The sequence below is a fragment of the Microtus oregoni genome, unplaced genomic scaffold, assembly GCF_018167655.1.
Source record: "Microtus oregoni isolate MIOR12 unplaced genomic scaffold, Mior012 000005F_ref0000423, whole genome shotgun sequence".
Lineage (NCBI taxonomy): Eukaryota > Metazoa > Chordata > Mammalia > Rodentia > Cricetidae > Microtus > Microtus oregoni.
Genome location: NW_024543064.1, coordinates 33,026,530 through 33,044,529, shown reverse-complemented (window position 1 = coordinate 33,044,529; position 18,000 = coordinate 33,026,530). Strand labels below are relative to the sequence as shown.

Genomic DNA, 18,000 nt, shown 5'->3' with positions numbered 1-18,000 from the left:
CTAGCTCCTACCACCGTGTTTCTTTCAAAAGACACTTAGGGGACACTGAGGAGAACTGCCTCTGGGCACAGCTCAGGCTCACTACCCTCATTCCTTAGCAAAGACCACAAGGAAGCTCTGGGGTCATCAGCGCTATGGCTTCCAAAGCCTTTTCAAGACCTGCCTGTATGCAGTGCAAACGGCACAGAATACTCAAACTGTGGCGGCCGCCTCCTCCCACGTCCACCCACAAGCCTGCCCAGTACCTTCTCTTCACATCTCCCTCCTCTCCCTGCTCGACCCCTTCCATGTCCTCCTCTGGGCACTCCTCATCCCCGGTTCTTGGGGGCAGTCCACTGTCCTTCAGAAACTCGGCAGCTTCTGGAGTGGGCAGAGTATGGTCGATAATGGTGTTGTCCTTCCCAGCTTTCCAGAGTTTGTAGCGCTCGGGCTGGAACCTCCTCACAAACACGTCCATGGAGATCTTCACCATATCCTTTCTGCAGGAGCACTGCCAAAGGAGAGCAAGAGTGAAGGCCACCTGTGGGCACTACCTCTCCCTCCTGCCTCCACCCTCTATGCAGATTAAAGCATTAGGAGGTTCGAAACCACACTGCTGGGGGCAGGATAGGACCAAATACATTTTTTTTTTCTGATTTTTTTGAGACAGGGTTTTGCTACAGCTTTGGAGCCTGTCCTGGAAACTAGCTCTTGTAGACCAGACTGGCCTCGAACTCAGAGATCCACCTGCCTCTGCCTCCCGAGTGCCAGGATTAAAGGCGTGTGTCACTACCACCTGGCTTTTTTTTTTTTAATTAAAGGGAAAAAAGCCACAAATGGTGACATACACATATATAAACAAAACACAGGAGACTGAGGCAAGAGTTTGAAGCTAGCCTGGGCTACAATGGGAGTTCAGGGCTAAAGAGTGAAACAAACAAAAACAGCCCTAATGGACACACAGTGCTGACACTCCCACATATTCCCAGCAACTGTTCCAGCTGCCAACAGTTCAAAAATAAAAACGTTTTGAGAAGAATTTCCTCAATCAGACATTTTTGGCCATGGTGTTACAGGAGAAGTCAAGGCTTACCAGCACAGCTTGCTTGCCGTACTCAATCCACCGACGGGTAGCAAAATTGGTAGACTCGGCACAGTTGAAGCCATGGTTGAAGCCAGCATGGTAACCATAAGGGAAAGTGATCATAAACTCGCCAGCTTCTTGGGTCACCTGAACAAAAGCAGATTTGAAGCAGCCACCACACGTGGCAGAGGCCAGAACTGGGCTCCTGCGTGTTTCTTTGTCACCACTAAGCCAATCAACCAAGGATAAGTCAACACTGCCAGGTCTTGAACGGCATGCATGTGAAGAGCCTAACTAACCATTCCTCCCAGTTAATGCCGTGTGTGAAAGCTGCCGCCCGCAGCAGGACAGCACATGAGCCACCACCCTAGAGATGGGAACAGGACTGAGTGAAACTCCGCCCAACAAAGATGAGAGGGTGCTTCTGAGCCAGCCCATGGCCCTCTCAGAAGAGAACAGGCGGCTCACCTTGTCGAAGGGAATGCCGTACTTCTTCAGCATTAACGGGGAAATCAGGGTCATCTTGTGCCGCAGAAAGGCCTCACAGCTCTGAGCGCTTCCCGGGAAAAAGCCTGTTGGAAAGGAAGGTGGGTTTGAGTTAAGAGGAGGCTCTGCCCAAGCTTGGGATCCTGAAGTCACTGCGTCGGCAGATCTCAGGAATGATAAGGACAGCCATCAGAGTGAGCGGCGAGGGGCTACAGTGCTGGCTCAGCAGTTAAGAGCACTCACTGCTCTTACAGAGCAGAGTTGGGTTCCCAGCACCCATGGCGGACAGCTCACAAACACCTATAACTCCAGCTCCAAGGACTCCCACACCCTCTTCTGGGCTCCACAAATGGTACTTGAACAGATACACAACACACTCAAGCATGGAAATTAAAATTATAGTGAACAAACAAAAAAAAAAATTGGGGGTGGGGGTTGTGACTGTGTAGCCAGGGACTCGCAGAGATCAGTTTGCCTCTACTGGGATTGAAGGCATGAGCCTCCATGCCTGGCCAAATAAACAAACAAACAAACAAATAAATAAAAGAAAAGGGGGAAAAAAGGAAGCAAGAAAAAAAAGTGGTGCTAAAAGAGCGAGCCCTGTGGTGAGCCCCACCCTCCCAGGTGGAGGGTACCTGGGTAATCAGACTCTGGCAGCTCTCAGATACTCAAGCCACCTTAGTTCACAGAGCTGAGAGCTACTTCCGAGCTTCTCCAGGCCCTGAAGACTGAGACTGCACCCCCAGTCTCCCGAAGGTAGCACAGCACATCTACAGTTTGATTACTCAGGATCTCTCTCTCTCTCATACACACACACCTACACATACACCTAAACACAACACAATTTGGGCTTTCACATTGGGAACTTGGGGAGGAGAATCTGACCAAGTCACCTCCTGGTTGAGGTTGGGGGAGATGAAGACACAGTGAGTAGGAAAAGGACCGAGAACTCCTCAGACAGACTGGGAAAGGCTCAGACTGGCCTGTCCACTAAGGTGGATCTGGGAGCTGAGCTCACACACCCCACCCCACCCCACCGTAGGCCTGTAAAAGGTCACAGGTCATCTGACCACAGAGAAGGGATGCTTCAGGGCAGGGAGCTAGACTGGAGAAGGCTGATCCTGTATCTGGAGGGGATGCAGTACCTTTGGCAAGACGTTCCAGGCGTTTCCCATGCTCAGGTGGAACAGAATACCTGCAATCACATGATAACATCAGACACCAGCAGAAGACAAGGGAAGGAGGTGAGGGACTTGCTCTCACTCACAAAAACCTCGAAGGAAACACAGGATCCTGAGGGTTCCCAGTGCAAAGAAACAACAAATGTTTGAGGTGATGGGCATGCCAAACACCCAGCCTGAGTGCTATCCATCGCGTACATGTACTGAGATATGCCACTATGGCCCATAAATATGTACAGTCACTATGTGCCAGCTAAAAATAGGGGGGGTTGAGACAAGAACTCACTACGCAGCCCTGTCTAGCCTGGAACTCGATATGTAGATCACGCTAGCCTCAAATTCAGAGACCTGCCAGTCTCTGTCTCCCTAGTACTGGATTAGAGGTGAGTTCCACCAACCTGGACTTCTAAGCACACGTAGCCTCTGTCAATCCAAGAGCTCGGAGCGTGCAGGTCAAGCCTGTGTCCCCCATTCCCGCTGCTATGCTGACCTCCTCCATTCCACCCAGCTCTGCCCTCTTTCTTTCCAGGCCTCGGCCTGGGTCTCGTATTCTAAAGCCTTCTCTGTCCCCAGCCTGCCTGCGTGTCCTCCTGGGGACCTTCCTGGGGCTTTTCCTTCACCGCCCTGTCTGTCATGTTTCTGCTTCGGTGTGTCCTGCCTAGGCTATCTGCAGGCTGAGGACCTCCCACAAGCAGCACTGCTGTCACTGGCCGAGCGTGAGAGACACGCCAGCACACAGGACACGGAGCCAGTTAGTGTCCCCCTAAGAGGAGGAAAGCAGGAACATGCTCAGCCACAGCTTCATTTGCTGCACACAAAATCCCTTTTCCATCAGCAAGGAAATCTTCCAAACACACAAAGGGTAAATTTAACAAATGCCCCAGGAACTGGACACGGTGGTGCACGCCTTGGATCCCAGTCCTTGGAAGGCAGAAGCAGGTGAATCTTTTGAGTTCAAGGCCAGACTGATCTACAGAGTTCCAGGACAACCATGGCTATGCTACATAAAGAAACTGTCTCAAAAAGCAAAAAAAAAAAAAAATTCGGGGGCTGGAGAGATGGCTCAGAGGTTAAGAGCATTGGCTGCTCTTCCAGAAGACCCTGGTTCAATTCCCAGCACCCACATGGCAGCTCACAACTGTCTGAAGACTCAGTTGCAGGGGATCTGACACCTTCACACCAATGCACATAAAATAAAGTTTATTAAATGAATCTAAAAAATATTTTTAAAAAAACACCAATGCACATAAAATAAATAAATTCTATTAAAAAAGAAAAGTCAGCAGGCCTGTGTTAATGGAAGGGGGCCCTAACTACAGGCTGATTTTACCAAGACTTGGGCTCTCCAAAATGCAGGTAATTGATGCTGTACAAATCCATGTCTTCCGTATGCCAGGCGAACGATGTCTTCCACATGCCAAAGTACAGGTATGGGGTGTTCACGCCCTCAATGGTAATGCCACTCTCCTTTTCCACCAGGTCCAGGATGGTCTTCAGCCGGCCGATATTCCACTCATCAACATGCTGCAAGGACACACATTTCAATGTGGGGGCTTCGGGGGAGCTCTTACTGCTGACTAAGATGTGGCACATCCAAACCACCACATCCGAAATAGATGGAGAGCCAGGCATGCAAGCGCACACCTTTAATCCGTGCATTCAAGAGGCAGAGGCAGGGGAATCTCTATGAGTCTGAGACCAGCCTGGTCTACATAGCAAGTTCTAGGCAGCCAGGCATACATAGTTAGACCCTGTCTAGAAAAAAAGGGGGTGGGGAGAAGGAAGGATGATGGATAGGCAGATGGATGGAAGGTTTGTAGGTAAAATTAGAAAACAAAAAACAGAAGTTGAAAAAAAAATGAAGTAAAATTTAAAAATAGTTAAGGGCCAGCAAAAAGGCCATCAAGCCTGATGGCCTGAGTCAATGCTCAGAACCCACACTGTGGAGAGAACCAAGCTACTCTCAAAGTCGCCCTGACCACATCCTTTCCCTACATCCTATGGGCATCTCGGAGCCCCTCTTCTAGGCCGGTTCTGAATTGCTGTGCCCTGCAGCCATCACCTTCTCGGCTCTCCACCCCCATGTGTCTTTCCATGTGCACCTCGGCACCCACTTCCCTCTGGACCTGTCCCTTCACCATCCTGTCACCTGCCACAAGTGACACCCCACCATCCACGCTGACATCAACAAACTTGGTATTAAAGTCGATCTGAGATAATCCCTGAAAAGCATTATAGGCTTTCTCATTCTCCCAAAGACAGACCCAAACAGTCCCCCTTCCACCATAGTAAGGCAATTTGGTAGCCCAAAAAAGCACTACACACCAAGCCAGGAAAAGCGGTTAAAATAGCTCCTATTGCAGAATCTCACCGGAGAGCTCTGAGATCCAAATATACTTCTCCTTTCCCGTCCCCACCTTTTCATTTGATTAGTCAGAGCTTCTTCCTGCAGAAACCACACTGCTCCCTCTCCCAAAGCCTCATTTTCTATGATCTACCCCCCTTTCAAGAACTCATCAGCTACCACCCACAGACTATGCAAGTCTTGAAAAGGACACCACAGCACCCAATTCACATGCAGAGTGCGAGACTGCAAAATTCAGTCACATGCAGACCTGCAAGGAGGACTAGAGGACAGCAAGACAGCGGAGGGGCATTGGCTCGTTCTGCCCTTTCACCAGCAGCGAAGCACCTACTGTGTGCCCGTCAGGGTACCTACTGTGTGCCCGGCAAACACTATAGGGGTCTTCGTGGTCTCACCTTTTCATAGAGAGTACCATTCACATCTGCACCATAGATGGGAGGATTGAATGTGAGGTTTTTCCAGTATTTACGCTCAAGTTCTTCAAATTCACTATATCGTGGGGTACAGTACCTTTCAAAAATAAAATAAAGATGTTAATCACTTACAGATGTGGTCGTTTGAATGAGGATGGCCCCCATATTTGAATAGTTGGCCCCAGTTGGTAGAACTGGGAAGGATTATAAAGTATGGCCTTACTGGAGGACGCGTGTCCCTGGGGAACAGCTTGGGAGCCTCCAGAGCCTCTGTCCATGCCCCAGTGTGCTCTCTGACCCCTCTTGCCATCTGAAATGTTCATTCCCAGCTGTCCCTGCCACACGCCTTCGCTCTGCCACCCTGAACTCTAGCCCTCTGAAACCATAAGCCCAATTAAACACCTCTTTAATAAGATGTCTGGTCACAGTGCTTTATCACAGACAGAAAGGTAACCAGGACAGGGAGGATAAGGTTATCAGGTATTATCAACTGTAAGATACAAGCCACTAGTCCAGGGTCATTTCAAAAGAACGATACGCGAGGCTCTCAGTTGGTCACAGTGTTTGCCTAGCACACACAAAGCTCTGCTTAAAACTAGGCATGGTGGCACTTGCCTGCAACCTCAGAACTTGAAGAATCAGAACAAGGTCATCCTGTTCACAAAAAAAAAAAAAAAAAAAAAAAAAAACAACTGGGCTGAAGAGAAGGCTCAGCAGTTAAGAACAGGTACTACTGCTGGGTGGTGGTGGCGCATGCCTTTAATCCCAGCAAAGGCAGGTCCGTGAGCTCAAGTTCGAGACCATCCTGGTCTACAGAGCTAGTTCCAGGACAGGCTCCAAAGCTACAGAGAAACCTTGTCTCGAAAAACCAAAATAGAAAAGAAAAACCAAAAAGCAATCGTCAAGGCAAGCAAGATGAGTAGTTAAGAGCACTGGCTGCTCCTCCTTTGGCTCCCAGCACCACATGGTGGCCCACAGCCCTCTCTAACTCGGCTTCCATGGAATCTGACGCCCTCTTCTGGCCTCGGCTACTACTTGGTAAACAAGCAAACATGCCTGCAAACACCCTTATACATAAAATAATAAGTTTAAAATTTAAAATCATATTTCTCCCTTTCTCCCCACTTTTCTTTAATAGATCTGTATTTGTTCTGCTTTATAAAACAAACAAGCAAACAATCTTGGCCTTCTAAGCCCTAAAGCAGCCCCATTTGCACACTCAGGAGATCAGATAGAATCACCACGTGAGTCAGAGCCAGCCTGGGTTACCTGGGTTACAGTGAACTCCAGGCAGATCTAACACACAGCATTTCCCTCTGGAGGCCCTGGACAGGAGGAAGCTGGGGGAAGGTCACAGGCACAGATGAGGACCCACTCTCCCTTAGGAACACAATATCCTCACCTCTCTGGAGAGGGTGCTGCACCCTGTAGATTCTGGAGTGACGCAGGAGGATGAGCTTACAAACACAAAAACCAAAGACAAAAATCCAGCCACACCCACACACCAACCCAGCCCTCCGGGATAGCGAGCAGCAGCCTGGACGCACCAACGGCAAGGAAGCTGCTCCTAACAGCTCACCATCACTGCTGTTTTCCCAGCATGCTCTCGGAGTCTAACCCGCAACAGATAACCGGGGCACTGAAAACAGTACTCAAGAAAATTACTTACCGACGACGGAAATAAGAGACAAAAAGCTTTTAATATATTAGGGTAGAGGGTGGGAATGTAGCTGTGGTGAAAAGTTTGCGTGAGGCCTTGGCAAAACGCACTAAAAGCAGATTTAAAAAAAAAAAAGCACACTGGGATAAAGGTGATAAGCTGGGTAATTTAACATAAAATTACATGAAGAAAAAAACGAACAAAAAAAAACCTATCATGTGTTGACAAACAGAGATGACAGGAGGTTGGCTACCCTTGTAGAGGGCCCAGATGGGATTCCCAGCACCCACATGATGGCTCAACACCCTCTGCAGCTCTAGTCCCAATGTCCTCTTCTGGCCTCCACAGGCACCAGACATGCATTTGGTGCACATACATACATCACGCAACACATCCATACACACATGCAAGCTTTTTAGAAAGAGAGAGAGAGAGAGAGAGATGACAGAGAGGAGCATGAAGCCTGGATGGGCCCCGTGTGGAAAGCAAGCTGGGAAGCTCGGCCCAGGGCACAGCTGAGAGTAGACATGAAGGACGGCTTAGACCTTCGTCCACAGCACGGCACACTTCTTCAACGGACTTCTGCAGAAATTCACTCCCTGGGCAAAAAGCTGGCCAGCAACGTAATGTTTTAAGAGTTATCAACAAACCCATAAGATCTCAATTGGAACTATGACAGGTAAAAACAAAAACACAAAGAGACGTGAGGGAGGCTACGATAAGGTGTCCTGAATGTGCCCAGGTGTGAAGACGGAAAACTCAAGACCTAAAACCAACTGCCAGGCTGAAATCAAGATGTGTGGACCAACAAGACTCGAAGAATGAAGAAAGGAAAAGGGAGGGATTCCCCGGGGGTCCTCAGGGTTGAGAAGCAACATCGTGAGTGAGAAGCTCAAGAGCAGCAACTGGGAGGGCAGAGTGTGATGCCAGGAACAACGCCTCTCGTCTCCGTGTGACTTAGAGCTGAATCTTAGTAAGAGGCAAAGGAGAGAACGACTGCAAACAACAAAGTAAGCAGACCCTGGGAAGAGAAGACGGCGAAAGCAATCGAGGAGGCTAGCAAACAGGAATCAGCTTGAGCACCCGCACAGCGGAGAGACAGCGCTAACCGCACAAGACAGACACAAGGGGAACAAGCAGGCGGCATGGACAGACACAGGAAAAGGTCCTTCTGCCTCACCTCTGACTTCCTGCTCTACAGCTGTCAAACCCGTGCCATGCCGCTGAGGCTGGGGCTGCGGACTGTGTGTCTGTCTAAGAGGCCCTGGTTCCATCATCAGCACCAACAAAAATGTTTTTAATTAAAAAGCAAAAACAGCCGGGCAGTGGTGGCGCACGCCTTTAATTCCAGCACTCAGGAGGCAGAGGCAGGAGAATCTCTGTGACTTCGAGACCAGCCTGGTCTACAAGAGCTAGTTCCAGGTCTGGCAACAAAGCACACAGAGAAACCTTGCCTCAAAAAACAAAAATAAATAAGTAAATAAATAAAAAGCAAAACAAAAAAACAAAAAAAGGAGGCTGAAGGGTTGCCTCAGCAGTTAAGAGAATTAACTACTTGTCCAGGGGACTTGGGTTCAGTTCCTAGCACGCACATGGCAGCTCACAATTGTCTGTAACTCCAAGATCTGACACCCTCATAGAGACATACATGAAGCAATACACCAATGCATATAAAACAAAAATAAACCAATTTAAATAAATAAACAAACAAACTCTACTATAACTGGGGCAGAGATGACTCGGTAGCTGAGTGCACTCACTAATCTTGCTAGGGCCTTGAGGTCACTTCCCAGCACCCACACTGGGTAGCCTCCAACTGCCTGATTCTCCAGTTCCACAGGATGTGTCTGACACCCTGTTTTGCAGGGTACCTACATGCTAGTGTGGATACAGAAACACACAAACAAATAAAAATAACTCTTGTTTTTTAGACTTGGGAGACATACAGCCCTTGTTGGCTTAAACTTTCTCTATAGACCAATGTGACCTCAAACCCCAAGATCTGCCCGCGTCTGCCTCCCAAGTAGCATGATTAAAAGTCATGCACCACCCTGCTGGTACACTAAAATAAGTCTTTTGGATTTTTTTTTTTTTTCGAGACAGGGTTTCTCTGTGGTTTTGGAGCCTGTCCTGGAACTAGCTCTGTAGACCAGGCTGGTCTCGAACTCAGAGAGATCCGCCTGCCTCTGCCTCCCGAGTGCTGGGATTAAAGGTGTGCGCCACCACTGCCAGGCAGTCTTTTGGATTTTTTGGGGGGTTTTGAGACCAGGCTGGCTTCAATCTGCCTCCTGAGTGCTGGCACTGAAGGCGTGAACTACCACGCCTGGCTTAAATAAAATCTTTAAAAAAAAAACAAAAAAAAAACTTCAGTGATTAAGAGCACTTGTTGCTCCAGCAGAGAACCCAGGGTCAGTTCCCACCCAGCACCTGAATAGCACTCACAACTATCTGTAACTCCAGTTCCAGGGAATCAAACTTCCTCTTCCGGCTTCCATACACACGAGGCATGCAAGTGTTACACGGACATACATGTAAACAAAATACCTACACACTAGAATAGAAAAGTTTAAAAAAAAAAGCCTTATATTAGTAATGAGAAAACAGAAGGGCTTTATATAAGGACCAGCAAGATGCTTTACCAGGTAAAGGGACTACCTCTAGATTCGGTAGTTTGATCTTTGGGACCCATTTGGCAGAGAGTAGAAATTCTTCTGATTTCCACACAAGTGCCAGGGCATGAATGCTCACAGAGTCCCACAATAAGTACATAATTTTAAAAAACCTTTTTTAAGAACAAGGACAACAGGGCAATGGTGGCACACACCTTCAATTCCAGAATTCAGAAGGCAGAGACAGGTGGATCTCTGTGAGTTTGAGGCCAGCCTGGTCTACAGAGAGAATTCCAGGACATCCAGGGCTACATAGTGAAACCCTGTCTAATAAAAAAAGAAAGAAAGAAAAGAGAAAAAGAAGAAGCCATGGACAAGTTTAACCTGTAATCTCAGCAGCCAGAAGTAAAGGCAGAAGGCTGAGGAGGTTATCCTCAGCTACGAGATGAACTAGAAGCTAGCCTGTCTCAAAAAAATAATAATAAAGTAAATAAAATGTTTAAAAAGTAAAGAATGCAGAGAGGTTTAGACTGTAACATAGCACCTTGAGGAGGGAATTCTTCCATAAAAGGAGCAAAAGGCCAATAAATAAATAAATAAATGCCAGGTGGTGTTGTCACACACCCTTAATTCCAAAGAGACGGGAAGGTGGATCTCCGAGTTCAAGGCCAGCCTGGTCTACCTACACACACACACACACACACACACACACACACACACGCACACACACACACACACACGAGTGAGTTCTAGCACAGCCATGACTAAACAGAGAAACCATATCAAAAAGAAAGAAAGGAAGGAAGGAAGGAAGGAAGGAAGGAAGGGAGCAGAAAGAGAAACTGATGCCTGACCCAGAGGAAGCATTCCTCAGTGACACGGCAGCACCCTTGCACTGCTAAGAAGAAGCAATCCTGGGGCCACAGAGACAGCTAAGCAGGCAGAAGTACTTTTTGGCACGCCTGATGGTCTGAGTTCGACTCCCACAACTCATGTAAAGGTGGACAGAGAGAACTGACTCCTGAAAGTCATCCTCTGGCCTCTGTATGCACATGTGGTAGGCCTACACACACTTGCCCATAAATAAAGTAAAACCAGACAGATGTGATGGTGTGCCTTTAATCCTGGGGCACAGAGGCAGCAGCAGGAGAATCTTTCTGAGTTCAAAGTCAGCCTGATTTACATATCCAGTTCCAGGCTAGTCACAGCTACACACTGATACCCTACCTCAAATCAAATAAAGTTACCAAGTGGTGGTAGGACACACCTTTAATCCCAGCAGTTGGGAGGCAAAGGCAAGTGGATTTCAGTGAGTTCAAAGCCAGCCTGGTCTACAAAGCGAGTTCTAGGACAGCCAGGACTAGTCCACAGAGAAGCCCTGTCCCAAAGAACATATATATAGAGAGAGAGAGAACACAGAAAGAAAGAAAGAAAGAAAGAAAGAAAGAAAGAAAGAAAGAAAGGTTTACATTTTTCTAAAAAGAAGCAATTCTAGGCTAGACGATAAGATGGGAAAGTATTCCACTTACTGGGCCTAAAGCGCATGCCTCTAAGTGCTGTGCTTGGAGGATGAGGCAGCCTAGGCGACACAGCAAAATGTGTCTCAAAAGCAAAGCAGAAAATGAAAAACAAAGCAAAAGCAAAAGGTACCACCACTCACTTATCGCTATTGGCGATCTTTCGGAACTCACGAACGGTCATGGCTTTCTTCTGTATGTTGTACTGAGTGAAGAGTCCAGACTGACCAGTCACCAGCTGCTGGATGGGTGCAGGGATGACGAGGTCATCAATATCGTCATAGGATGTTCGTGGCTTCCACTCCTTGGGAGGAACAACCTATAGGGAACACAGAGATGGAGGCAGATGAGAACCTAGCAAGCCAGAATCCAGAATATAAGCCACCATCCAAACCAGCCATCCATTTTACCAGAAAGTAACTCTGACGTGATTACCCACCCATGTTTCTCCATACCCAGGACGTCACACTGTCAAGCTAACACTGACCACCATATAATCTAGCTCATTAATAATCTAAGCAGAATATTATATTATATATACATATGTTATATCATATAGCACATAATATTTTGCTTATGATATGTATTATGTCATATATACCATATGTGTCTCATTATATATATTTATATTATATACAATGTACTCCTCACACAAAATATAATCTATAATATTTGTATGTATTGTTCATATATGCAAATATATTATATAATATGTATAGTAATCTAAGCAAAACATTACTTGTAAACCTATGCACCTTATCAGGTTGAAGAGTTGATTCCTGAACAGCCGGGGTTCTTTAGCAACAAAGCCACCGAAGCAGGTGTGCTGGCTGACGCCTAGTACTCCAGGCTGTCTCCTGTTTGAGACCCTGCCTAGTCCACACTAAGCTAGATTATGCTACCAGGAAGACCCTGCCTCAACCAAGAAAACAGTAATTAACAAGACTTTCGTGAAAAAAAAAATGGATATGCATCATAAAAATCTAAACAGCTTTTACCAAAAAACCAAATAAGCATGTGCATGTATCAACCCTCCCCCGCAGGTGCTGAAGGCCACACTGTGGGCCCTGCAGGTCTTAGCACTAGTGACCCTCGCAGCAGCCAGTCCCACTTAAGTCAAGCTTTCAGCAGTCTCCGAGAAGACCCCGTGGTCCAAGGCCAGTCCTCAGCTTTGGAACTAAGTCCTTGGTTTTCGTGCATATATTTTTGTCCTTTTTTTTTCCATACCGAAAAGTAAGGGCTGGAAAAATAGCCTGAGGGACTGGATGTGGTGGCCCAACACCTTTAATCTCCACATTTGGAGGCAGAAGCCAAAAGGTCTTTGAGTTCGAGACTAAGCGAGTCTACAGAGTGAGCTTCAAGACAGTCAGGACTACACAGAGAGACAGCTCAGTGGTATAGGGTGCTAGACTGAACCTTCAGTACCATGAAAAGCAAAAGTCAAAAGCAAACACATACACACGGGAGAGAATTTAAACCTGGAACAAAACGTCTTCACTGAGTTCATACTTTAGCATCAGTTTCTGGAGGGTTCGTCCAGAAATACAATCTCTTTCCTGTGGGGGACTCAGAAAACTTTGAAGGGCTGACTTATGGGGGTGGTGAGGACAAACCAGAACTCAGTTCTAAACTACAAAGACCAGAAGACTCATGGGGTCTGGCCAGTACGTTCTCAAGTGCCCATGGGAAACCAAATTCTATGAAGTGCACAATGAGAATGCAATGAGAGAAGATAGGTGGCCTAACAACCAGGGGCAGGTAAAATCCTGTGCAGCCCCCAGCCTGCACAAGAGGCCTGAAGCCCGAGGTCAGGCCTGGAGACACTGACTGTAGATTTACCTCTCCTGCCTCATCACCCTCAGAGTGCACTGTGCACACTGATCTTAGCAGGGATTAGCTGCACCCTAACTCTCAGTACATCTCAGTTCTGGCCTTCATTTAGAAAAAAAAAATAAAGATAGATAGATAGATAGATAGATAAGATAGATAGATGTGTGTGTATGTGAGTGTGTGTGTGTATGTGTGTGTGTGCACGCGCGTGCGTGCATGCCACCCATTTCATCTTTACTGGGGGAGGGGAAGGGACAGCATTAATTCTATGCAGAGAGAGAGAAAATGAGTGCAAACCAGAAACTAATTTCCAACTACAAAGACCAGCAATGCTCTTGTAATGGCCACCTAAGCAGGTGAGGTGCACTGCTCCTTACCTTGGCTAGCCCAGCCCGATGAGCTCCTTGGGATTCAATGTAAGCAATGTATCTGCTGAAGTTCCGGAACTCCTCCATTGTGGGGTAAAAGGTCATTATCCGAGCGCTGGGGTTCAAAGTTTCCGATTCGGAAGCCATTTTCTCCTCTTTTGAGGGTTGATTTGTTTGGATAAAAAAGCTGAAGTAGTTAAAGGAACAAAATTAAACAACAAGGAAACCGCCTCTAGCACAGTTATTTAAATGAACTAGAAGCAGGGGTACAATCCTTTCTGGTTAAAAGGAACCCAAGGAAGCCAGAAAGTGAGCCTGTAATCCCAGCACTAGTGACGAGGCAAGATCAAGAGTCTGGAAGTCACCTCTACAATAAACACACTCTGTCAAGCCAAGCTCCCCCTGCCCCCCGCAAAAAAAAAAAAAAAAAAAAAAAAAAACCAAAAAACTGATGTGCCAGGTGGCGCACCCCTTTAATCCCAAGACTCAGGAGGCAGAGGCAGGTAGAGCTGAGTTTGGGGCTAGCCTGGTATACAAAGTGAGTTCCAGGATAGCCTGGCCATCCAGAGAAACCCTGTCTCAGAAAACCAAAACAAACAAACAAAATCTTGATGTATCAAAACTGCATATATAGAGAGCTCACTTGCTATGTAGACACTGTCTCAGTCTCGAAAAACCAAAAAAAAAATAAACTATCATTCAGTTACTGGTCCTATGTAAAAACACAGCTGACCTACGTATCTTTTAATTCTACCCTGACTGCTTCAAGTTACTCCCTCATCTATGTAGCTCTGGCTATCCTGGAACTTCCATATGTAGACCAGGTTGGCCTCAAACTCAGAGATCCACTAACTCTGCCTCCCAAATGCTGGGATTAAACGTCTGCGCCACCACCCAGCAGTAATCGCTTCATTAAACGACAACATGATCTAAAACAGCCTCCTATGGGTTCTTCCCCAGGGCACAGCTTCACAACAGGACTTTACGTTTCTGAAAAGTAACTGGGCTGAAGGTTATAAAGTTTCACAGTTAAATACTTGGATGTTAAGAGTATGCTATGGAAGCCGGGCGATGGTGGCGCACGCCTTTAATCCCAGCACTCGGGAGGCAGAGGCAGGCAGATCTCTGTGAGTTCGAGACCAGCCTGGTCTACAAGAGCTAGTTCCAGGACAGGCTCCAAAGCCACAGAGAAACCCTGACTCGAAAAACCAAAAAAAAAAAAAAAAAAAAAAAAAAAAAAAAAAAAAAAGAGTATGCTATGGGTTTAGAACATTGCACACCTTTAATCCCACCGAGGCAGGTGGATCTCTGTGTTTGAGGCTACACAGAGAAACCCTGACTCGAAATGAAAGAAAAAAAAAAAACCATACGCGTACAACACTACAGTGAAATTGTTCTCTGGAGATCAAAACAGCTTCAGCAGTACTCAATAAAGTCAAGCTTGGCTCAACTGTACTGGAAGCAGGATTCCCGGGACAAAATTTGAACAGGCAGTGGGCAATACAGAGCAAACTTCCTAACCGTAGAGGGAAAATCCATCTTTTTGAATGAAGACCTCAAATAGGTGGGCAGACCCTACTCCCATTGCTAGTAATACAACATATCACCACAACTGGAAAAAGACAGTGCACATTAAAAGGAGCCAGTTCAGAAACAAAACTAGTAAGTCCTTTACTTACTGTACCTCCTCACCCACAGCCCAAGAGTTCTGCTTCGCCAAAGCCACTGCCACTACCTACTATATGGGAGGAAACTGCCTATAATAACCTTCCTGCAACCTAGTATAGGTTTGGGAGGCAGGCTGGAGTAAAACCGTCCGAGACAGCAGAAAAGACAAACAATGCCAGGGTAACTCAGGTGTTTTTTCAGGAACTTTGCATGACAGGCATACTGTTATCCCTGTTTTACATACCAGGAAACGTGCTCACAGTCCTGTCCCCCCACCCCCACCCCAGGCACCTTTCACCACCGTCTGCTACCTCAGCCCTAATACCCACCTGAACTAAATCCTTTGCCAATAGAATATTCAAGTGTGCAGGAACCTGAAGCCTATTCGACCTGGGGGACTTTTCCCTCTAAAAGAAAAACTTCAAAATACTCTACTTTTGAAATTTTTACAAAAATATAAATACCAGACTGGGGCCCCTCCCCTGGGCTTCAAAAGGGGCCCTAATTCATTCGTCTCTGACCCTGTTTATCTTTGTGTGCCCAGAACCCAGAACAATGCACGACACAAAGTAGATACTCAGTAACTGCTGAATAAACTCATTTCCTTCGCTCACTTCAATGGATCATCCCGTTTCTTTAACGCTAGGGTTCCCTTCCTGCAATACACTCCCTAGGGGAAATCTGGTCCGGGACACCTTCCCACCCGCATTCAGCAACAAAGCAGAGTCCAGGGCTCTTAGAGCGTCGGTTCCAAAGTGAAAACTCCGAGTACTGATCCGGTCTCTGCCACTTTTTAACTACATGACCTTGGCTGTGTGAGTAGGCTGGATGAATCTCAGTTTCTCCACCTGTAAAATGGGGATCCCAGACCCCTGCCTTGCAGGATCGATATGATAACTCAGATGATGCAAGCGAAACCTAGATACTAGGCCCGGTACTTAAAGCACTCCGTAAAGGCAGCTGTTGCTAACACTGACCTGAAACTCCCGCAATCTCTGCCCCCGCAGCCACCCCCGCGGCAACCCTCCCAAAGCAGCCCTGGTTCCCAGTGTCCCCGCACCTCACCACTTACACACACTGCCCCTCCCGGCCCCACCGCCTAGGCGAGGGAGGCCCGGCCGCAGGAAGAAGAAAATAAGGCCCGGTGGGCCCGCCCCCCTCTCCCGACGTCCATTGGCCACTAGAGATTGGAAACGACCAATCACAGAACTCACTTTAGAAACTCCTTTTTCTATTGGTCAAGAAACATGCCGATCACTTAGCAGAAAAAGACCCACCCCGCCACCCTCCCCCACCGGAGATCACGATCGCGGTTGTGGCAGCATCAAACCCAAAGGGATCCAAAGCCCGATGGCTCTCACCAAAAGCCTAAAGCCCTGTCAGGGCTCAGGCTCGTCTTTTGCTGCCGCCACTCGCCGGTCCCACTGTCTTTCTTGAGGGCGAAAGACAAAGCTCCGCCTCCTTTAAAGTCGGACTCTGCGCAGCCTCACAGAGTCCCATAGTAAACCAATCCAAGGATGATTTTAAGCTCTCACCCAGCCAATAAACGCTCACTACGGGCTCCTCACCGTCTGTGACTACTAGCCCGTTTAGCCTATAAGAGCTTGCTCAGGCTGTTGCCAGGAGAAAACGCTGAACCTCTCGGGACTGCGGCCACTGAGCTTCTGAGCTGGATCCGGAGTTGGCCAATCAGAAGCTGAGTCAGACCACCACAGCTAATCAGGGTGGAAAGAGGCGAGTACACCGAAATGGGCAGGCCGGTTGGGGATGGGTGAGCAGGTGGTTATAGGATGTTCCTAGCTAAAGGATTAGCCTGTTTTCTAGGAGTAATCCCTTTGCTTAAGATGTAAAGGCGATGGAGGATCTCCGAGAAAGTTTCAAAAGTCAAGGAGTTCCGAGAACGTGACCAGCCTGTCCGGGTTTGTCCAGGACTCTCAGGTCTGCAAGTCCTACGTTCTCAGAAGTCCTTCACCAGCTGGCAAGGTGGGGCAGTTAAGGAGCTGCTCCAGAAGAAGGAGCCCTTGGGGGTCATTAGGACAGGACCTGAAGGATGATATCCCTGGAGTTCTTAAAAAGCGGCTCCCCTTGAGCAAGGATTTGGAGTTATTAGCAACTCTTGGGGCGAAAAGGGTGATTCTGGGTATCATTAGAGGCACTTTAGAAAGGGATCCCTAGAAGTCATTAGGAGTGGTTCCTGAGAGTTTGTGGGCTGCCTAAAGGAGTTCCCAGATTGTCAAGGACGACAAGGAAGGAGGTGTTAACAGGATACTCTTATAGATCAGATAAGAAAAAGAACTCACAGAGGAATAAAACGTGAACAGAAATTCCCATAGCACTGGGAAGAATTGTATTGTGAACTGTTTTCAAAACTAACTGGTGTACGCCTTTAATCCCAGCATTTTCGAGGCCTAGTCAGGCAGATCTCTGTGAGTTTGAGTCCGGTCTGGTTTACAAAAGAGCTAGTTCAGGACAGAAAGGACTACACAGAGAAACGCTGGGGGGTGGGGGATAACAAGACACCTCTCTGTCCAGAGAGATGACTGAGAGAGGAAGAACACAAACCTTCTGATCTGAAGTTAACCAAGGAAGGAGAGAACCAACATCCCCAATTCACAAGTTGCCACAACCCCGGCAAACACACACCCTAAATAAGTGATTAAAAATAAAATTAAAACTACCTCTCATCCATGCCCGGATTTTCTTTTCTTTGTTTGTTTTTGAGACAGGGTTTCTCAGTGTAGCCCTGGCTGTCCTGGAACTTGCTCTGCAGACCAGGCCTTGAACTCACAGAGATCCGCGTAACTTGGCATCCCACGTGCACCGCCAAGCTCCACGCCTAG

At 47.4% G+C, this 18,000-nt stretch overlaps 1 protein-coding gene across 5 annotated transcripts in view; it reads right to left on the bottom strand.

The window, feature by feature from the left end:
• Kdm4a (lysine demethylase 4A) overlaps nt 1-16,713 on the bottom strand; it is a 48,561-nt gene extending 31,848 nt beyond the window's left edge. Inside the window, exons 1-9 of one of the 5 annotated variants that reach the window (XM_041651916.1) lie at nt 16,696-16,713; nt 13,502-13,679; nt 11,438-11,613; nt 5,491-5,605; nt 4,061-4,254; nt 2,695-2,744; nt 1,532-1,635; nt 1,073-1,210; nt 246-490 (exon numbers count right to left, since the gene is read on the bottom strand). In XM_041651916.1, the coding sequence (XP_041507850.1) occupies nt 246-490; nt 1,073-1,210; nt 1,532-1,635; nt 2,695-2,744; nt 4,061-4,254; nt 5,491-5,605; nt 11,438-11,613; nt 13,502-13,639 (1,160 nt within the window). In that variant the 5' untranslated portion in view covers nt 13,640-13,679; nt 16,696-16,713. The other 4 variants (XM_041651913.1, XM_041651915.1, XM_041651914.1 and 1 more) reach the window with 4 other exon arrangements.
• Nucleotides 16,714-18,000: the final 1,287 nt, after the last annotated feature.